We start from the raw sequence: 21994 nt of genomic DNA on the forward strand, positions 1-21994 counted from the left end.
GCACACACACACACACACACACACACACACACACACACACACACACACACACACACACACACACACACACACACACACACGCACATACAGGCAATCCCTCATTTCACTTTCCTACAACTGTTCAGTGAAGCACAACTTTACATTCCACATCTCACAACCTAGACAAACATATTTATTCATGATTCATGCGCAGGGAGGGGCAGACTGTTAACGCTTGCTGACAGGGCCGACATATTTCTCTGTCTGGAAGGATTGTGCACGCCTTCATTGGGTTGTACAACATGTACCAAGGCCCTGCACATAAGCAAGAGGACACCCAGTTCCCTCATGAAATGATGTACACATGCCATTGAGATCCTGTCAGCAGACATTAATGTTTATTATCTACCTGCAAGTCTGGACAAGAGTAGAGCTTTGACTTGGTGTAATTTCTTTGTAATTATCAAGACTTCAAAATATCAGGTGCAGTGTTAATTATAGATGGAAGTGTCCTTCACAAGTTGTTACTGTGATCTGTTATTCATTGGCGTACACTTTATAATAAACTTGGACAAAAAAGGCACAATTAAAGCACACAATTACCTTATGAAATTGACAACTACAGGAATGGCTCATCCTTTTTGGAAATGCACTTTTTCATTTTGTGGCAGAGATGAGAAGATCGAAATCACTAAAGAAACATTCTGTAGCTCCTTAAGTGCAATGTATTGGCATACTCTACAGACAAGTCTGAAGAAGAGCATTAGCTTGAAACATCACTTGTGGTTGTGCCAATAAAGTGCACTTAAGGGAGCTACAGTGTGAGGACCTTGTTTATGTTTTCATTGGGCCAGCACATGCCTTCAACAGTATTTGAATGTGTGCAACTATTATGCATCGAAGATCAAAAAACTCTCATAGCACCAAGACTGGAAAGAACTAGCCTGACTCAATGGGAACAAAATCCGCCCACCACGCAGTATCTTGCTTTACAATAACAGAAGCATAAAAACAACAATTCAGCAATTTGGGGGGTTTATGTGTGGGACTATTTCTTGGCTCTGAGCAGTTCCTAATGAACCAAAGGAGACTCAAGTCCAAAAATGAGACAATACAGTTACAGAACGACTGAGCATGGTGTTTTGAAATGAAATTAATCTGGATTTCCCTCTCGTGTTATAAGAAACTCCAGATGTAGTTCTCCAAAAAATGTTTGCTTCAAATCAGATGTGAGGGGATGCTGGCGTTGTATGAAAGGCGATGTAGGAGAGACTGTTAAGACTCAGCCCTAACCTCCTCCTCGCTGCTCAACAATCCTGTCATTATTCCTTCCCCAGCAGGGTGGGCCTGGAATTTTCCCTGCAAAAACGGCATAAACAACAACAGACAATAATACACCGTGACGTCCCATTTTTCACAAAGGAAGTTGTGAAAAGAGTTTGTTTTTTCTATATCACCCTGTGTAGACCCACCCGGCTACGTCAAGCCATCGACAATGGGGAAACAAATCACACAAACCACTCTGACCTGAAACCCGCTTTTTTACTGGGAAACAGATGATGAAAGAAACAGAATCATCATTCGTCATAGTTTGCTTAATATTTGTAAAAGTAAGACACAGGTCTTCTTATGGTGCACATTCTCCTCGGCTGGCGTTTTATAGTGAGAGTCGTGATATCCAGGAGCAACATTTGCATTGACCTCAAACAATCAGTGTTTTTCATTTTGCTTTAAACAAAGCGACCAGATAGCTGGCTCCGCATGTTCCAACCAGGGTCCACATCTGCTGCATCCTGCTGATCTGTGCAACGGAGAAGTCTGCAGAGTCATTCTTCATATCCCACAAATTTAATATTATCAGATAAGTCGTATCATCTTTCATCCGAGGGTTACATGAGTGGTTTTGAAGTGCACCATCTATTATTTTCAGATCAGTTCAGGTTCTCCTGTAAAAGTTTTTGCTCAGACGAGTAATGTACCCCACATCTGTCTTTTCCTCTTTCTTTCCGGTCGCAGGTGCTCCACAGCTGCTGTGGACGAAGGCATCTGGAGCCCCGGAGGATGTTGGAGAAGATACTGCAGGCGGAGAGGTGCTGGGTGGATCCAGCTTCTACCTCGGCTGTGGTGGGGAGGGTTCCTGGCACCGTGATTTGATGCACAAAGAGAAACAAAAATCACATTGCCAGGGATTTCCACTCCTTCACAGCTCAGCAGGTGACCCGCCCGCGTTATATTTCCACAGTGGGATGCTTTTGTGCAGTCGTCTTGGCTGTTCTGTTACTATCCGACACTGGATGTTGGTATGGAGTCAAAGGAATAAATACTGAAGAGGTTTAGAGGGATATTGAGATCAACTCTCTCAGTGGATTTAAAGAGGTTAACTTGTAGAATCAGTTTCTCACAGAGAAAACTGCAAAATGTGTTTAAGGCTGCAGTTAAATATGCAGCTGTCTGAAATTTAAACCGTCTTCACTATTCTCCTGTTTCATATCAGCCAGGAAGTCGATGTAAATGCATATGAGAGCCATACAGCTTTACACGACAGAACAAATCTTTGGAGGCAGATCACGTTTCGGCTTTTAGATTTATAAACAAGGAGAGGATTTTGATGTTTCAAATGAAGGCTAGGATCCTCCGTTGGCAGCACACTCTGAAACACAATACGAAAGAACCCGGTCGAAGGCGAACCTCAACATCATTAGCATCGCAGGCTTTGAAACCCGCCAAACTTTACCACCGAGCAGTCACGTAAAGGTCTGCGTGAGTCTCTGTTCCCTCAAAAGCCAGCCACCCACTTGCTAAAGGCACAGAGCTTAGCTAATTGGTGAGCATTGATCCCTGCTATGTGTTGTTCACAGTGGCTAAGTTCAGTGCCTGAGGTGAAATAGTTGATTCGACGGAGGGGATTTGTTCTGCTGAATGGAAAGAACTTGATGATCTCGGATATGAAGAAAGGAGGAGGGAGGAGCAGAGGACTGAAGAGGAATTAGGTGGAAAAGGTGGGGTGAGGCGATGAGAAGACAAAGACTAAATACTGGCCCTGCGTAGGAGTTTTGTAGGTTTGAATGTGTTGCTGTGGACCAAATGCAGGTCTTGACTGTGGAATATGGTCCAGGTGTGACAAGCTGTATCGTTTTTTATTGCGTTTGCCTGAAGCATCAACTGCCTTATCTCACCTTATGCATCTGGGAAGAATCATCATGCATACCAAATATATATTTGACAGTGTTTCAATGAGACAGTTTTACCCAGGTTTAATGTGAACTTAAAAATGCCACAGGTTGTATTGCGATTTTAGGAATGTGGTGCTAAATGTCAGAGCTGTCGGGGCATGCCCAGTTCATGTCCAACTGAATTTGCTCAGGACTGTTGTGCCAGTACTTTGGTGCCATACGGCAGCCTGGGCTTATGTGTTGGAAAGTAAACCTGTATACTCCTAGCCTACCCTTGATTCCCCAAGCAGTGATAAGCCTAAATTTCGCAACCGTAACTAAGCATCCCCAAAGCAATTTCAGTCAAAACTAAGCATAACAGACCTGTCAAGCTTTGAATTTCTCTGCAAGCCAAAGCAATGTGCATGTCGCTGCTTAAGCAGGATACCCACAACTTAATGAATATATTTTTGTAGAGTATTCCAAACCCAAAACGCAAGAGCAAAAGTGTATGGAAGGAATTAAAGCAACAGATGTTAGCATGCCTGGCTAGCTTATGCTACTAATAGTATGGCTCAAATAGTAGCATACATGATTAAGTCAGTCTATGGAGTTTAATTTTTGTCAAAAAACAGACCGTATTAATCGGACTATAAGTCACACTTTTTTCATGGTTTGGCTGGTTCTGCGACTTATATATTAAAATATATGATTTCACAAGCGCTAGGCTTGTGTGCGAGTATCTGCTACTCTTGTCACACTAAAGATGAAAACGGTAATCGAGCAGCAGGAAGGAAGTTTGGAGTTAGTGAGAAACTTGTGATGGACTGGCGAAAAGCGGAGGATACTCTTAAGAAAACAAACAAAAAAACGAATTAACAAAAATATACCGTTGCCACTAAATGAAAAAGACCTTTTTTTTTAATATCTTTTACAGATTCACTTTTAAACACACCTAATTTGAGTTTCTTTTTTCAACATTTCAAAAGTTTAAAGAATAACATTTGCTTGACAGTTGAATGAAAACACAGCTAATGAAGGTTGTCGTCTAAGCCAGCAAAATTGCCGGTCAGATGCCAGAAATGAGAAGCTGCATCCGTCGACTATAATTAAGATGTTTGAGCTGTAATTCTCCATTCTTATCATTGTAAGTGCCGTGTGAGAAAGGAAAGCTGAACAGACGAAGCAGCTGCTGGGCTTAGTGAACGCTACATTTGCCCTAACGCCACGAGATGGAGTGTTTGTTTACACTGTTCTTACACCGCGTGTCACATATCGTATTATCCTTTTTGTTGGAGCTTAAAAGACGTCCTGCATGCAGACTGCACCTGCATTTTCAAATGGGACGATGCTCGGGCTGTGCCCTCCTGTGCCTACTGAACTGGTATCAGTGTTTTCCCTAAAAACTGGCTCAGTTCAGCAGGAACAGGAGTGGAGTCCACTAACTGGCAGTATCTATGTGTTCCCTCGCCAACTTCCACCCAACATACAGCAAGACAGCCCAGCCCAGATTCAAGACTTCTTTTGCAGTGCTCTCATGTTTTAATTGACCACACCCAGCAAAGAGCGATGTGGGGAGTTTGCCGCGAGTCATTGGCCCTGATGAAAATCAAACCAAAGCCTTCCAACCTGTCAGACGACGGCACTGAACCCTGAAGTGTATGCAAGCTCGAGTTTGAGATGACTGTCCCTTTCTTTGCTAAAATATGAATGTTTCATGAGCAGATTTACCATTTTTTTGCTTGATAGGTAGGCCCTGGCGTCCTGAGTCGATGTGTGAATACTGTTGCATAGTTATGCCGTAGATCTTGTTGTTCTGCTTCATGTTTATTTCAGCATTCTTCCCTTGAAAAAGCTGCAAACACGTCGCTCTTTGCCAATGTCTCTCTCTCTCTCTCTTTCTCTCTCTCTCTCTCTCTCTCTCTCTCTCTCTCTCTCTCTCTCTCTCTCTCTCTCTCTCTCTCTCTCTCTCTCTCCCTTTCTTTCTTTGAGACTGGAGTTCATTGTCAGGTAATCCTAGTGAAATGTCTGCCATGTCTGTATAATTGATGTCACCCAGCAGTCCCCATTATCAGTGATAGGGAATGTGGGCAATGCTGTTTCCTCCCCACTCTCCAGATAACTCGAAGCACCAGAGGAAAAGCGCTTCATCTTGAAGATTTCATACCCACGGGAAATGAAAGCTCGTTAGAAAGCATGATGAATCTGCTCTTATCCGGCGACTCCACTGATCGGGGTTGGCACCATAAAATTATGTTTCTGTTTCTTTGAATTTCTGCAGATAAATGTTTCTTTCAAACCTGGAGAAGATTACGCAAAGAAAGGTTAGCAAGTGTTTTTCTCATCATGTCTGCGGTGTGATATTGTCTTCAGGGCATTGTTCCAGCCAAGTGGCACCCCTGACAAGTTAGCTGTGATTTGTGTAAGCATTTAATCTACCTGAATGTGGGCGACTACAGTGCATGAAGTGCATTATTCTAAATGTCAGTAAGTTTCTAACTACTTTCATTTGGAGCATGATTTATTTTGGTGCAATGGATGTTTCATTTCATTACTAATCTAATCACAGTTTCATGTAATAAAGTTCAAATGAGCCTGAACAAGAATTCTAGCAATGCTTTGTTTTTTTAATACCATAGGATAACATAATTTATCCCCGGGAGGGAAACATGTTGGAGCAGGAAAGAAGGTGAAGACAAAGGTATGAAGGTATTGAAATGAAGATTAATGTGAGATTATCTCTGTGGTGCTGAGAAATGTTGAAATCGTGGGTTCAAGAAACGGGTCATGGGTTCAATTTGGGGGTTACATGTTTATATTCGTCATTTGGGGATATTTTTCAGGTAAACTTGATACTGTCTCCTATAATGTTGTCAAATAATGGACAACCTAATCATCTTTTTTAATCACACACATCCTTCTTCCTTGTCAAATCCCTGGCCCCTACATTACGACGCCAAGGGTTCACACATAATGAGAGAAATTAAAGGATACGACATAAAAGAAAAATGTATTCACTGTGGAGAGCCGCACATCGCCGCTTCTTTGTGAGTTTCCAGCCAGTGAGAAGCATGCTACAGAAGTCCTGAGAAGAAGCTCACTTCTTTCTAACTAATACACCCTTAGATTTTCTTCCTTTCAAACTTGTCGTCTTTAGCCCCAATAAACGCTGAGAGACATCCCAGATTGTTTGCACATGTACAGAAGTACTGTCCCAGACATGTAAACAGACTTTGATGTGTAAAATTGATGCAGTTCCCCCTGAATGATGAATTGTTTGTTTATGTCTTGATAAAATGATACCATTTCTTAGACGAAATCAAATAAATTGTCTGAAAAAGGCATCGTCAAATACCAAGACTTCTTTTTTTCTTTAGCTTTCGGTTAATTAAATGGTTTCAGGAGTAACCGTGATGTTGAAAATAAAGTTTACAGACAATGCTGTTGAACAGGTAACTGACTTATTGACAGTCTGGTTAAATGGTCTGGGACTTGGACTCATGATCTCAGTGTGATGAATCCTCACCAGTGTGACGAGTGACTTTGTTTATTGCAGCAGACGATTTCCATCAAACTGCAAAAGGTCAAGGGTTCAACTTTCTCTCTTAGTTACACTTGTTACACCCAGTTGCAAGCTGCCTGTTTCATGCAACAGAAAAAAACATGACAGAACACAATCTTGAGTTCTCCTGAAAACAAAAATGCATCTTCACAGCCAGAGACAGGTACCCAGACAAAAGCCTCCAGCTCTCCATTGAGTCTCCATAGCAATGTCAATACCTCTTTTATCTACAGACCTCAAAGGCTGACCAGATTTCCTGATGTGGCTGCTTTATTGAGCCTGATGTGCTTTTGTTGCCCCCTTTGCCATTCAATCAGCATCTGTGCGGTTCTGGCCCGTGGCTGTGAGCTTGGCTGCGTAATTTGGTTTAGAGCTGAGCGGGAACATCTGTTCTACAAAGCTCCATCTCCTTTCATTCCTCAGGCCTCATGGAAAAACCCAGGGCCAGCGACGGAGCCACTGCTGAAGCAGGGGACCTCCAAAACGTCATGTTGAGTCCAAACTCTCTCAATAGTAATCTCAGCGGTGAGAGAAGAAGAGTGACGGTTCTTTGAGATGCAAAGTTCAAATATGTGAAGTCGTGTAGGATTTATAGTTGGATTGACAGTGATTAAGAGTGTGCTTTATTGGTTTCATATGTATAGTAGGAGGTTTTAAACGTTGAGACAAAGTGTTTCATTCAGTCAGATCACTCACATGGAATAGATTTATTATGTGAATACAGACTATGTAGAGTGGTGACATTCATACTTTCAGTGATTCAATGTTAATAGTATTATTTAGTCACAGATCCGTGGTCACATTCAAGAAATGTGCACACATTTTGTGCCTGCGCCCAAACCCACAATGGGGATTGATGAAATAATAGTGGATTGTTTGCATTTTCAACAAATGGTGTGTTTGTGTGTGTGTGTGTGTGTGTGTGTGTGTGTGTGTGTGTGTGTGTGTGTGTGTGTGTGTGTGTGTGTGTGTGTGTGTGTGTGTGTGTGTGTGTGTGTGTGTGTGTGTGTGTGTGTGTGTGTGTGTGTGTGCAGCTGCAGCTGCAGCGAGGAGACAATTAGCTCAGCTTTAGAGACTGGAAACCAAGGGAAACAGCTAGCCTCTGTGCAGTGACTTTAAAAAATCTGCCTAGTATCTCTAAAGCCCATTAAAAAACATGCAATATCTCAAATGTTTAAAACAAAATGCCCAAAGAATAATAGAAAAAAACAACTACTGGATGTATTGCCATGGTTTTTCCACAGGCAGTCATGATCTGCACAGGATAAAGCCCACTGATTCTGTTGATCCCCTGAATTTTCCTCTTTAAAATATCTAAAAGAAGTAAGGAAAAAGATGCATATGGTTATTTGTCTAGGAAGACGTTTCACCTCTCATCCAAGAAGCTTCATGTACGCATCTGACCAGGCTGGGACTGTCCAAGTAACTGGTGTGGAGATCCAGGTATTTAACCTCTCACAAGGACGATGATGTCACTGAAACCCTTTGTGCTCCAAGTACCAACGGCTGTCGTTAGAGTGACAGTCGTTGGTGGGAAGTAGGTTTCGAGGTTACACTAGTTGCTAATCTGGAGCACTAGGAGGGTCAGACTGACCTCCTAAAGACCATCAGTCTCTACCCTTTAAAAAAATCCCACTCCAGCCCATCCTCGTTACAAAATAAAAAATTACTCCTGTTCCCTCCCAGTCTCGGAAAAAAAATCTTAACATTGACTCGCACTCCCGTTTATCTAGCAGCGTGTGCTGTTAGCCTAGCTCCTGAGTGGTGGCGCTAATGTGGATTATTCAGTAAACATCAGCCAGATGGACGTATCTCCCTCCCCCCAACGTCACATCAATACCATTTTTTGGTAAGAGGAAATGAGGTGGGGTCAAAATCTGACAAGATGGCGACTCCTATAGACGAGGACAATTGGATCAACTTGAGAGAACGGACCTCGACGGAGAGGCTACGTCCATTTTTTATACAGTCTACGGTGAGCGCATACAAATGGTACATGACTCGCAAGAGGATATTTCACCGCACACACGAACAACCTGACTCGTACGATTCTTTTTCACAGGGCAACAATGCAGGACTTATCATAGATATCGTAGCGTCTAACAGTGAAAAACGGTTACTCCAACATTTCTAGTCCGATCCAACTGATTTAGATATTTGTGTTCTTACATACAGCTCCACCTGGTAAAGCTTAAATAATTTCATGTGTTCAGTGCATGTGTGAAAGGGGCTTTTGTCTGGTTTCTAAACTAGTCCCCTGCAGAGCCCCTCTCTAAGAAAACCTGCGTCCAAATTATCACCCTTGGAGCATCTTTCACTACACAATTAGTTAAGTGGTCACGGTGCGCAGCCAAAGAACAGCAAGAATGAGACAGAGGATTAAGAGAAAACTTGCTCACATACATTTCCAAGGTTGAGAGCAAAGTCACTGCACATGGCCGACATCCAGCCTCAAGAGAAAACTTGTCCTGGTAATTGTCTCCCACACTAACAATGGAAGAGGAACGGAAAAGCATTTTTATACACTTGTGGCAATTTTTCAGCCTGTTGAAACAGGTTTTTTTTATTTAAAAACACGGTTAATACCGGAATTTGTGTTGACACTGTGCCAACCTCCATCATTTTAAAACTCATAACGTCTGGCCTTTGTATCCGCTATCCTGCTATCTAGAATCTGATAAAGAGGAAACAGCTGGGTCCAGAGATGGTGCAGATTTGAATCCTTCATCCTCCACATGTACCCACACTGGCATCAGAGTAAATCTCTCCAGAACAGACTCTTCTGTGTACCTCTGAGCCATTCTTCTGTTCAGAGAAAACAAATGTGCAGGCAGAAGATGACGTGGCGGTGTATTCCCTTTTAATTAAGGAATGCCTTTCTCTGTTCTCTCATCCTCCCTCATTCATGTTTTCTTCCTACTATGTTTCTCCAGTTAAGAGACAGAAATACACTGTGTGCGTAAAGGCAGTAACAGACATTTCCCCCTGAAAAGCAAGTGATGTTATAAACAATTGTTAATCACAGAGGTTCTTTCAGCTTTGATGGTTGTGACTGTGAGATCCGGTGGTGTGTCTGTCTTTGCAGAGGACCTTTTCTCTTTACTTTTTTCTACAGTCACATCAGCCAACCGTTACTACAGAGGGTTTTGAATTGGTCTCAAAACAAACAAACCATTATGAATAAGAAATGTGATTGAAAACAGTTAAAGGAAAGACGGTTTGTGTTGCCAAAGATAGAAACACAAGTGATCCATTTGTGCTTACAAAAAAATAAATAAATAAGAAGAACTTTAGGGCTAAAATGTGGCAGTTAAAAGTTACGGTGGAGCTGATTAACAGAATTCAGATTCGTTTTTAAATAAAGGTTATATATAGCAAGCATCGTTTTGTGACTGAGTCTAAAGAGATTTTAATATCCACAGTCAAAATGTTACGTGTGTACAGCTGGGTCGTATGTAAGTTAATGTACTTAATAAATAATTGTAGGACTGCTGGTATTCTGTCATTCTTTCACCCATATAATCATTAAACGGGTATTTAATTGTACTCACTGTAATATCAAAATGTCTTAAAAAGTGCCCCTTTTTTGCCGTGATAATCTGCCCCTCTTATTGTCTGTGCGTGTCCCTGATTTCACGTGTTTACGCACAACTATAAAGACATGCATCACTTTACACTATGAACAGGAAGGACATCAGTCCTAAATTAGATCCAGCTCCAGAGAAGAAGAGGACGTTGTTGTTCCTCAGACCAGATTTCTCGGCCAGGTGCAGTCGACAGAAATAGACACGTGGAGAAAAAATGGTTTGCAGCAAGCTAACGCCCTTCCTGGTCTTTTGTTCTCCTGGTTGGCGAGAGCGTGATGTCGGCTCACAGGAAAATGGCAAACACATTGATTGACTGAGTATAAGTGTAACCATAACAGAGGATATTTGCACAGACATTATTGATGACTGAAAGTGGAATGGGACGCTGAAATGTAGCCAAATAAACTGGATATTTTCTTGGGGAGTTCTTTTCAGGGCTCGAGTCCGCTGGGTTAAATCAAGTCGAGTTTGATGCTGCCAGTTTATGAAATCATCCTATGTGTGTGTGTGTGTGTGTGTGTGTATGTGTGTGTGTGTGTGTGTGTGTGTGTGTGTGTGTGTGTGTGTGTGTGTGTGTGTGTGTGTGTCTGTGTGTGTGTGTGTGTGTGTGTATGTGTGTGTGTGTGTGTGTGTGTGTGTGTGTGTGTGTGTGTGTGTGTGTGTGTGTGTGTGTGTGCGTGTGTCCGTATAAATGAAAAAGACCAGATAACGACCGCTTGACCCAGCAGACACCCGGCTGTTACTCTCTGCTTCATATCACTGTGGGAACACATTCACTGTACATCAAGGAGCACACAGGTGCAAAAGCACATGTACACGTATATCATTCACTTAAACACACTCAAACTAAGCTCTTTTGTGTTTTCCTCCAAATTATGACGAATATATTTAGATCATGACAGATATAAGATGTCTAATATTCAAACAAAATGTATTTTAATGACATTAAATCCATTGCTGTGCTGTCATTTCGCAGGAACTTGCAATATTCCCATAATATTATCTATCAAACAGTTGTAGGAATCCATGCAAGCCCTTATTTTCAGTTACCTGTACTGTGCTGTTTATCTTTTTTTTTTTACTTTTTATTATAAATATAATTTCCTTTAACAATTGCAGTCATACAGTATGTCACAACAAATCTTTTTGATGCTATAGTAAGGTAACCTGACTCTCGCCAGATGAATTTCGTTCCGCCTTGCTTCACTCATACATCTGTGATTGCTCCATAGGAAAGCCCAGGGCCTTATTAAAAATCCTTGCATATGATTGGATAAACCACTTGTCCTTCATCTTTATTGACGTGCTACTTCAACCACTCACATCGAAACCAAACCGTGACGCTGATGAGAGTGACGCAGGGAAAAGTCAAACCCTGTCGGAGAAGAGTGAAAACATTGTTTCCACCAACAAGAGTCTTCAGAGCCGTTCTCTGGTGTTCTTTTAAAGAAGAAATATTTGCTAGATTGGACAAAACGGATGAAATAGCAGCATCGATGTTGACGCCTGCTTCCTTGATGTGAGCCGCCATTGTTGTCTGAATCACAACAGTTGCTTCTCCGCTACATCACATCTATAAAACCCCGCCCAGCGGTCCTAAAATCACTTTCCTATGGAGCGATCCCAGATGGTTGAGTGGAGCTGGGCAGAATCAAGCTGGAACGAATTCATCTGGTGAGAGTGAGGTTAACAGTAAGGTACCGCAGGTAAGTCCAGAGAAAGGTTAACAGTCCATGGATATCTTTCATCTTAATCATTATTCTGTATACTGTACGTAAGGTATGATCATTATGGCAATACCACATACATAGAGTATAGATTTTGGCAAATTATTAGGTAATTTCAACATTGCAGATGACCATTAATTAAATTAAATAAGATAATCATAATAAAAGAATAAAAAAAGTAGTAAAAATAAAAAGCAAAAAATTATCACCACTATAATCATCATCAACAATAACAATAACCACAATAATAATAATAACAGTAATAGAAACTCTGCATTTCAATCATATCAAATGAAAACTTAGGGCTAGAGTGTGCTGTTTAAAACATGGTTTCTGATCATGCAATTGTTCTCATGTAACAAAAACAATCAGACAATCTAATATCTGACATACTTTGACTCACTTTTCTGTGAGCTGTAGGTGCAGATGTCACAGGCTCTCTCTTTCACAGCTTTTCATTACTGCGTGACCTACAGTGTGTGCATGACAACATGTCAGCAGGACAGGAATGATAATCTCAACTTCAGATTGTTGTTTTTTTCTCTTTACCCCAGTTGTCATTGTAGCGAGCTGTGTGTCTTTTAAAATGTGGTGTCACTCAGAGTAATCGTGCTTATATACACTATGTGCCTTCTCTTTGGAGACTGTCTGGAGTGAAGAGTCAAAGAGTGTCCCTCCATTTCTGGCCTGTGGACACTTGTTAAGCCCCCCCCCCCCCCAATCTGAATGTAGTTGATTTCACAGTTAGTGATCTATGCTTTTTCACTAGACTTTGAGCAAAACTATACCTAATCTATATTTTAATGCATCCTTTGATCTGAGCGGGGGTGAAGCTAATGGTAGAGATGTACTAGATCCTATTCATTTTCTATGGAGAGCAGGAGAGATGTAGCCACGTGTTACATGACTGATACGGCTCACTGAGTTCACCGACAACTTTCCATATCTGAATTTGCATAACCGTGACTCAACCTCAGCTTAATGCAAATGAGGTGTGTCCTTCTCAACGCAGATTCAGATCAAGCCGTCAATTCAAGTATGAATCAAGAGTCTGTTATGCTTAGTTCTAGCCTCAAATGTTTCAGAAATGTATTTTAGAGTACTGTTTAGCTGTGAAATGAGACCGTTTGTGATCTGGCTGCCGTGTTGAAAACAGTTGAGCCAGGACTGTCTTGGGTTCTGGCACGTCTGTCTGTTTGTTTTATGTTGTGTATCTTCACCATAAGTCTGAACCCGGTTCCCTCGTGATCAGTTTGTTACATTCTCTCTGAATGCATCATGATGTTGTAAATCCCAAACAAACTCTTCCTCGACATGCGAGGGCCATTTATGATGAGAGGTTGGGAGAAATGTTGTTGTTATAGTGATAGTTTCGCATAACATATTTAACTCAACCTCACTTTTATCTTTGGGTGGTTGTCCTGTGTAGCTGCTTGAGATTCATCTTACACAACTATGAAGATAAAAGACAAAGTCTCACACTTGTTGAGCTGCATGTTATTTCTTTTTCCAAGTTTTAGCAGCACCTTAGTAGGAGCACCTGAGGTAAAGGTGGGTTAAAGGACTTTGGGGACCCAGAGAAGGACAAAAGGTCTCTGTTATATCCAACAATGCTTCATGTCAAAGCCTTTTGTGTTGCATTAGGCATCCACAAAGCAACACACACACACACACACACACACACACACACACACACACACACACACACACACACACACACACACACACACACACACACACACACACACACACACACACACACACACACACACACACACACACTCACACACACTTATCAGCAGATCTGTCACACACAGAGGGTTGTGTGCAAGTATATATATGAGTATATATGAGTTGAGTGTGCACACAGAGATCACAGAGAAGCAGATTATGCTGCAGGAGGAGATTTAAGAGACGTTTCTGTGCACATCTTGACCTGAATTTTTTCAAACTGAGTCGCTTCATAGCTGCCGTGAAAACATGTCGACCTCGGTCCTGAAAGAGCTACAGTCAGATTGTGTTTGAAGTGATTGCTGTGTCTGCCAGTGATGCCAAGTGGAGTCTACTGTAAAGCTGTTAGTCCCATATCTCAGCAATTAAGCTAATAAAATGGTATTATAACTGAAAAAAGTGGAATTTCCCTTTAACAAATGGCTGATTACATTTTTTAACAAACTGAAAAAAAACAACATTTCTCATCCATAATGGTCAACTAGCGATTTTGACATAGTTTTGTTAGATTCAGTTTTTTTGTTGTTGAGTTGTCGCAGCTGCTGATAGAAGCGTGTCACACTCTCTCACCAGGCGTAGCTTCTCATGAGCCTCACCCACTGCCTCCCCTCTCCTCAGACAGTACATCATTAGCTGTCTGCTGAACACCTGGAGGCAGAGCAAGCGAGGTAATTATTGAGGGCATAGCCGCGTCTGCACGCAACCATCATTAACCCATCGTACCTCATTTAGAGCAGAGAAAAGGCCTTGTTGTTGTAGAAGAGAGAGAGAGAGAGAGAGAGAGAGAGAGAGAGAGAGAGAGAGAGAGAGAGAGAGAGAGAGAGAGAGAGAGAGAGAGAGAGAGAGAGAGAGAGAGAGGGTTGCTGATCAGCCCCTGACATGTTAAATATGATACAATGAATTTCTCTGAGGCTAAAGCTAATAAAGCCTGGAATTTGATGTTGCTTTTTCATCAGGCATCGGACATGGAGCCGTGCCAGGACCAAGGATGAGAGAAGCTCTTAACCGTAAAGATGCAGGAATTCATGAGTAGTGAGCTCACACACACACACACACACACACACACACACACACACACACACACACACACACACACACACACACTTACACACACACACACACTCACACACACACACACACACACACATGAAACCAGCAATGACTTGTTTGCTCCAACAGCCACATAAAAACAGGAAAAGATTTTGAGGAGAGCCAGCCACAGAAGTCCTTACTTCTAAGAAACCTCATAAACAACTGCAGGGACCTGATTAAGTGTGTGTTTGTGTGTTTGTGTGTGTGTGTGTGTGTGTGTGTGCGTGCATGCATGTGTGTGTGTGTGTGTGTGTGTGTGTGTGCATATTTGAATGTGGCTCTCCTGCTGTTACTGCACAATCACCTCAGTTGCTGTGTGGGCGGCTGTTCCAGGTAAAAAAAAAAAAGATAAAGCAAAGTTCTTCCTTTCTCACCTCAACGCCTCATTTCCTCCCTTCAGTCGTCACTGACGAGTTCGTGCAGCTCACACACGTCACTAACAGGAATGCCAGGATGACAGCGCATCTCAAAAGTCATTATTGTTGTCAGTATGTTTGCATCAACAGAATAAAGCTCAATGATTTTTGTATATGCTTTTTATTGTTACTTGCTTGCATGAATATACAGCATATTACAGAGCTGAAATGCAATCTATCTTTTATTGCTCCAGTGTGATTTCCTCTTTCTTGAAATAAGATATCAGGGTTTCTGTATACATAACAAAGATTAGAGACAGATTACTCAATCCGACTTGAACAGAGCTCCCATTATGCTTTAAGAGCATGTTGATAAAACTCAAAGCATATGTTATTTAATTAGATATTTAGCTGTAAAAATGATGATTCCAGTATCATGTTTGAGCTTTTAACTCTATGAGAAAATGAATAAATGAACAGAGGTTGACTTGAAAAGGAAGAGTCTACACTTAAAGACATACTTTATTAATTCCAGAGGGGAAATTCAATTTTGTCACTCTGTTTATATACGTACATATTCCGCAACGGTCGGAAACACCAATGATAACAACACCTACCGATCTACTTAGGTCCTGTTTACATGTACAAGGTTATTTTTGAAAACACAGACATTTCCCTGCATTTGCGTTCTTCGTTTACATGCAAACAGGGAAATCTCTCAAAACGATTCTTTCTGAAGAAGCCAGAGGAGAGATGATGAAAAACTCCGGTTGTAGTTTGCATGTAAACACAGAAAAACAGAGCAGCCAATGTCAAAGTCATAGACTGTATAAAAAAATGGACGTAACAAACCCGTCGGGGTCCATTCTCTCAACTTGATTCAATCGTACTCGCCTACGGGAGTCCCCATCTTGTCATCGGGCTGACGTATACCTCCGAGGAGAAGTGAAGGCCAGCATCTAGCTGTCACGCAAGAGAATGCGTCCCTAATTATTTATACACTTTAACCTCCAATAAAATAAAAACTAGCCTGGTACAAAAAAATTCACCCCCCTCAGTGTAGTCATGGAGATATGACCTAAACATACAGACAAGAATGTTTTTTTTGTACCAGGCCTTCTTGTGCTGTGAAAATGGCCTATTTAACATGGGGGTCAATGAGAAACTGCTCTATTATGAAACATGCCCCTAGTGGACACTCGGGGAACTGTAGTTTTTGGCAGAGGCCGTTCACCTTGGAGACCTGCTGCGGATTTGGGTACGGCCTGGCGCGACATTTACACCTGGAAGTCGCTGTGGTGGGGGCTTGTAAAGTAAAAAAAAGCTTGAAAGTACGCACCAGAACATGCACCTGCGTCATAGGCGCAACCTATGTTTACAATTTTATTTGGCTGTGGTGATCACGGATAATGTGATCTTGAGATTCTCTATACAATACCACCTACTGATTTGGCATATTCTTGATGGCATTTATAGATGGGTATACATGGGGACAGATGGTTTTTTTTTAGAAACGGAGACGGCGAAATGTTCGTTTATGAAAACAGCCAGCCACGTGTAAACATAGCCTTATATGGAGCAAGGTGGCTGCCCGTGGAGAGTTGACTTGCGCAAGAGCATCTCCATACTTGGTCCGTAGGTGGGGCTTGAATCCGCAACCCTCTGGTTCCAAAGCTAAGTCCCTACAGACTGAGCTGCTGCAGCCCCCCATTTATGAAAATATTCTGCAAATCTGTCTAAAAAAGGATTAAAGATATTTGGACCATATTTCCCTCTTTCTTAATCTTTTTTTTCATCAGTATGGGTTTGTGAACATGGCTCACACACACACACACACACACACACACACACACACACACACACACACACACACACACACACACACACACACACACACACACACACACACACACACTTATCAGCAGATCTGTCAACTGGTCTTTGTAATAGGCTAATAAATCATGTCAGGCTGCCTGTTAAAAAAATCAATCGTGTTCAGAATGTCCGCTGACACATTATTATGTGTTTGAATGGTCTTAAGTTATACACTTTATGAAACATGTAGGAGTTTAAAGGCCCCATATTATGCTCCGGTTCATACTTGTATTTTAGGTTTCTACTAGAACATGTTTACATACTACGCGTTATTTTTCTTGTACAGTTTGTCTGAATATAGTTTTAGAAAAGTGGTGTTGACTTTTGAGCAAAACATGTAAGTATCATAAACTGTTTTTCAACGCGGGCCTTATTTTCTTCTCTAATCCAAAGTCCAATGAGCGAACCAGGGCGATGCTAACTTCTGGGTCGGCCTACAGAAATATGTCATTTAACCAGCACTTTATATGGTATAGCTGTGACATCACAACCATGTACAAGTCCTCACGCCAATTTAAAGACACAGTTTCTGAATTTGGGCTGTGTGCATTTCTCTGTGGATTGAAGATTTTGATACTTTCACAGTATTTATAAAGCACCTCGGCCTGTTTTCTAATAAAAAAGGACATGGAAATATCTCTTCTTACAATATGATATCATCTATCAATATTTTACACCAGTGTGTGTTTGTGTGTGTGTGTGTGTGTGTGTGTGTGTGTGTTTGCCAAAGCTCCTCTACAGTATTTGGAAATAGGTTGTGTCACGCACTCCTGAGCACCATTCAGCATTCAGCAACATTTGAATCAGATGACATTTGGTGGGTTGTTTGCTGACGTCGGTCAAATGTGATGAAACCGCTCCACCCTGCAACGAATTAGCTGAGATTTTGAGTAAAAGCTTAATAAATTATAACCTCAATGAATATTTAATGTTAAAGAGAAATGAGGCGTTAAGATATTAATAGTCATTCGTGTATGATGTGATGTGAAAATAGATACTTTAGAAAGTTAAGCAAACACATACTGAAAGTGGGAACACGGTATTGACTTCTCGACTCGCAGCAAGTGAGGCCGCACCTTGCGGCTATGATCTATTGCAGTGACAGTTTCATGAAATGAAATTGTGAAACTATCAGAGAGCACACTTTGCATACTAGCCTCTGCGGAATGCAGACGGTTGGTTTTGTTTTATGAACATACTTTTACACGTGAAAACAAAAGCAGTTGCCCCAGTACACAGTAGAAGGAGTACAGTACAGTACATTAAATCCTGTATAATTGACGGGTGCAGACTATCTGCTAAACCTCGTCTATCTATCCTTCCAGACGGTCATAATGCATTTATCAATTAGCCCTGGCTGTGTGTGCCCTTGGGGCTGCAGTCCCAGCCCTCACAACCTCTGCACTGAACTTCAATCAGTCATCCTGTCAGAAAATCAGGGAGGAGAGAGCAAGTCTAACAAAAAAGAGGCTGAATTAGAAATATATTTTCTCACAGGTACGGTCACATAAGTAATTTGCAAAGCCCCCGTTAACCTGATGAGGGATCAAAGATTTTGTTTTTGGCAGGGCGGGGAAATGGTTTTGAATCATCTGATCCGTCTGCTGGAGCAGGTCAAGGCTTCAATGATGTGTCTCCCTCCAGAGGAAAGCAGAGGTAGTTTACTGAAAACAACATGCACTTATTTATGAAAGCAAATAAACTTTATTAATAGTTTAATCATACAGTAAAACATCTGGCTCACACAAAATGTTACAATGCAATGCAATGCACATATATACATATTTGTCTCCTCTGCACATTATACATTTCCTTGTTAACTCTTACATAGACAATACTTCTGGTACATAATCTGACTTTATATGTATAAAAATAATATATACTTTTTGAATGGGTAATAGCAACAAATATAGTGCAACAACAGATCAATAAAGTGTGTCAAATGCATTGAAAATAGGTGATGCAAAAAAACTGCACACGTTGCAAACTCTAAGGAGAGAAAAGACTGAGGATATCGTAATATTGTACGTGTTGTCTTTTCTGGTTTTAAAGTGATGCCTTTATTTATTCATTATATCCACATTACTGATGATAATTTATCAAAAATGTCATTGTTTAAATATTTTTTTAAAGCACTAATACTCAAACCCTACAGTACAATAGCATCGCAATATGGATATTTTGGTATTTGGACAAAAATATTGTGATTTTTTATTTTCTCCTATCAACCAGCTGCAGTGGGGATTGCCTCCACACGGCTCTCACAGACTATCCCCTATTACCTGAAATACTGATGTTTTTTTCACGGCCACTTGCACTAACATGCACGCACGGCTATCAAACAACAGAGAAATGAGGATGACAACACACACAGAGGGAGAGGGACTTCATTCCCTGATGCCATTACTCCACCAAATCCTTACATAGACAATAATTCTTTGCTGCTCTCCTTCAAGGAAAGGAAATTCATATTTGAACAGGTTTTCTGACAGTGCGATATCATCAGTGCAAATACCTGCAGGTGAAGCACTGAACATTCAAACCAAAACTCAGAGGAAACGGTTAGATGTGTATCAGTGCACACAAGTCTTGTTTGCTTGGGAGGGGAGCACACTGTGGTTTAACCACTTGAAACTGACAGGCAGCTGGTGGTGGAGCTCAACCTATATTTTTTGGGTGCCCTGCGAGGCTTGTTAGGAGTTGATGGTGGAGAAGCCACACTCAGATTTCTGATCTTGTTAAAACTGTTCCTCAGACTGTCCCTCCTGCTCTCTGAGGTGCTGCTGGTCTCTTTGGACGTGAATGTGTCTGGGTGACAGAGGCCGGTCTTCAGGCAGCAGCAGCACAGCAGCTCAGCGATAGCCTTCCTCATCTCACTGCTGCCCAGGGCGTAGATGATGGGGTTCAGGCCGGAGTTAAGAACAGCCAGGGAGATGCAAAAGTCAGCGCTGAACAGCAGCGCACACTGGCGGGAGACACAGAAGAAATCCACCAGTAACAGCAGGAACAGTGGCCCCCAGCAGACCATAAAGACTCCTACAATGGTGATCACAGTTTTAAGCAGAGCCAAAGAGCGTTTGCGACTGCGCTGGGGGCCCATCTGTGCACTCTTGTGCACGTGGCAGTAGATGGCACCGTAGAGCACGCCAATCGCCAGGAGGATGACAAAGAAGATGATGAGAGAGAAAAAGATGTAGGTCTTGGAGTAAAGAGGGAGGAGGGTGGAGCATGCATCAAGGGAGCACACACAGTTCCAGCCCATCAAGGGGAGGAAGCCTATCACCAGCGCCAACACCCAGCAAAGTGCCACCAAACCGTAGATCCTATAGTAGGTCTTCCTGGCGGACTTCTGGGGCAGTGGCTTCATCATGGTGGTGTAACGCTCCACAGCAATCAGCAACAAACTGAATATGGACGCGGCCAGGGCCACAAACAGCATCCCTTCCCTGAACAGCCACAGAGCAGGGGTGAGGCGAAATGTCTTGCTGCCAGACATACAGATGTTGACCAGGTAGGCAACGCCGGTGAGGAGGTCACTGAGTGTGATGTTGGCAATGCAGACATAAACCCAGCGCCGACTGTGGCGGATGCGGGAGATGACGGCCACCAGCACCAGGAGATTCTCCAGGATGATGAAAATACTGAAGAAGAGGAAGACGGCCATGGGGGTACTGATGTGGTTGTGGGTGTTTGAGATGTTCCTTTTCTGCAGGCGACCAGTGTAGTTATAATGCTGCAGGATTACACGGTCAATGTCACTGGCTATAGTGTCGTTTGATATGGTGCCGTTGCTGGGGTAACTGGGTAAGTGGTACAAGTGGGGGCAAGAGGAGGAGGAGGTGAGGGAGGAGAAGACATCCATAGCAACAGCAGGGCTGGTCAAAATCAAGGCTGTGAATGGGAAAAGGCTGGTACGAGCTGCGCGGGAATTAGTGTGGCACTCCTGTGATCAAACAGGCTGTCATCACACTCTAACCACTGGAGCTCTGCCTGAGCACAACACACACCTGAGAAGACAAAAGAAGAAGACATTTCAATATAACATCTATATGAAAATAACATACAATTACCCTGACTCTCACAAGTGCACTGTGTGCTTCCTCATTACGGCGCTTCAGTCAATTTAAAAGGTATCATTTAAATGTCTCCGTCATGTGTTACAATACTCCACCTAGCTGTGGTTAACACAGGATGAGTGAACAGCTGCAGAGGTCATTTAAATCACCACATGAAGGAAATTCATACATTGTTTTCTTGCAAGAATGCTGGAAATGCTCAATTAAAATTCCCAAACAATGCTGCTGATAATGATAATTAACAAATAAATAAATAAATAAATGCAAAATGGCAAAAAAACATTCTCCAAGATCTCTCGTCAGTGAGATCAATCAAAATAAATCAATCAAAACTGATTAAAGAAACATAAAGTTTCCCCCCCCCAAGGCTGACATTGTTTTAAATTAAATTAAATCAGAGCAGAAACTTCACATCACAAATCCACATCAAGTAAATGCTGCACCCAGAGTTAGGAGTTAGAAAATCTGAAATCTGTTCAAAAACATTGCATTCTAATTTTATCCCATTACATGTTTAAAACATCAATTTCAGGTCATTATCATAGCTGTAGAGTGATGTGCACGCTGTGCAGTGGAGAGAACTTACTCTGGCTGTTGGTGGTGACGCTGACTACGGATTACTGATGGGGAAGTAAGTCAAAGAAGGTTAGGTAGTAAACCACACCCAAAACACTCTGCACACACTTGCACACACACACACACACACACACACACACACACACACACACACACACACACACACACACACACACACACACACACACACACACACACACACACACACACAAACATATGCAACACAGACATTGCAGACGTAACAACTGTGAGAGTGCACAGTTGCCTACAATAATCCAATT

At 41.9% G+C, this 21994-nt stretch overlaps 1 protein-coding gene across 1 annotated transcript; it reads right to left on the reverse strand.

Annotated features, from left to right (window-relative positions):
* Positions 1 to 18838: 18838 nt before the first annotated feature.
* On the reverse strand, positions 18839 to 21000 carry s1pr4 (sphingosine-1-phosphate receptor 4). Its single transcript, XM_083911048.1, has one exon. It carries the CDS (start codon positions 20921 to 20923, stop codon positions 19682 to 19684), a length of 1242 nt encoding a protein of 413 aa, XP_083767174.1. The 5' UTR covers positions 20924 to 21000; the 3' UTR covers positions 18839 to 19681.
* Positions 21001 to 21994: the final 994 nt, after the last annotated feature.

This window comes from Echiichthys vipera (assembly GCF_963691815.1).
Source record: "Echiichthys vipera genome assembly, chromosome: 3".
In the NCBI taxonomy this organism is placed as follows: domain Eukaryota; kingdom Metazoa; phylum Chordata; class Actinopteri; order Perciformes; family Trachinidae; genus Echiichthys; species Echiichthys vipera.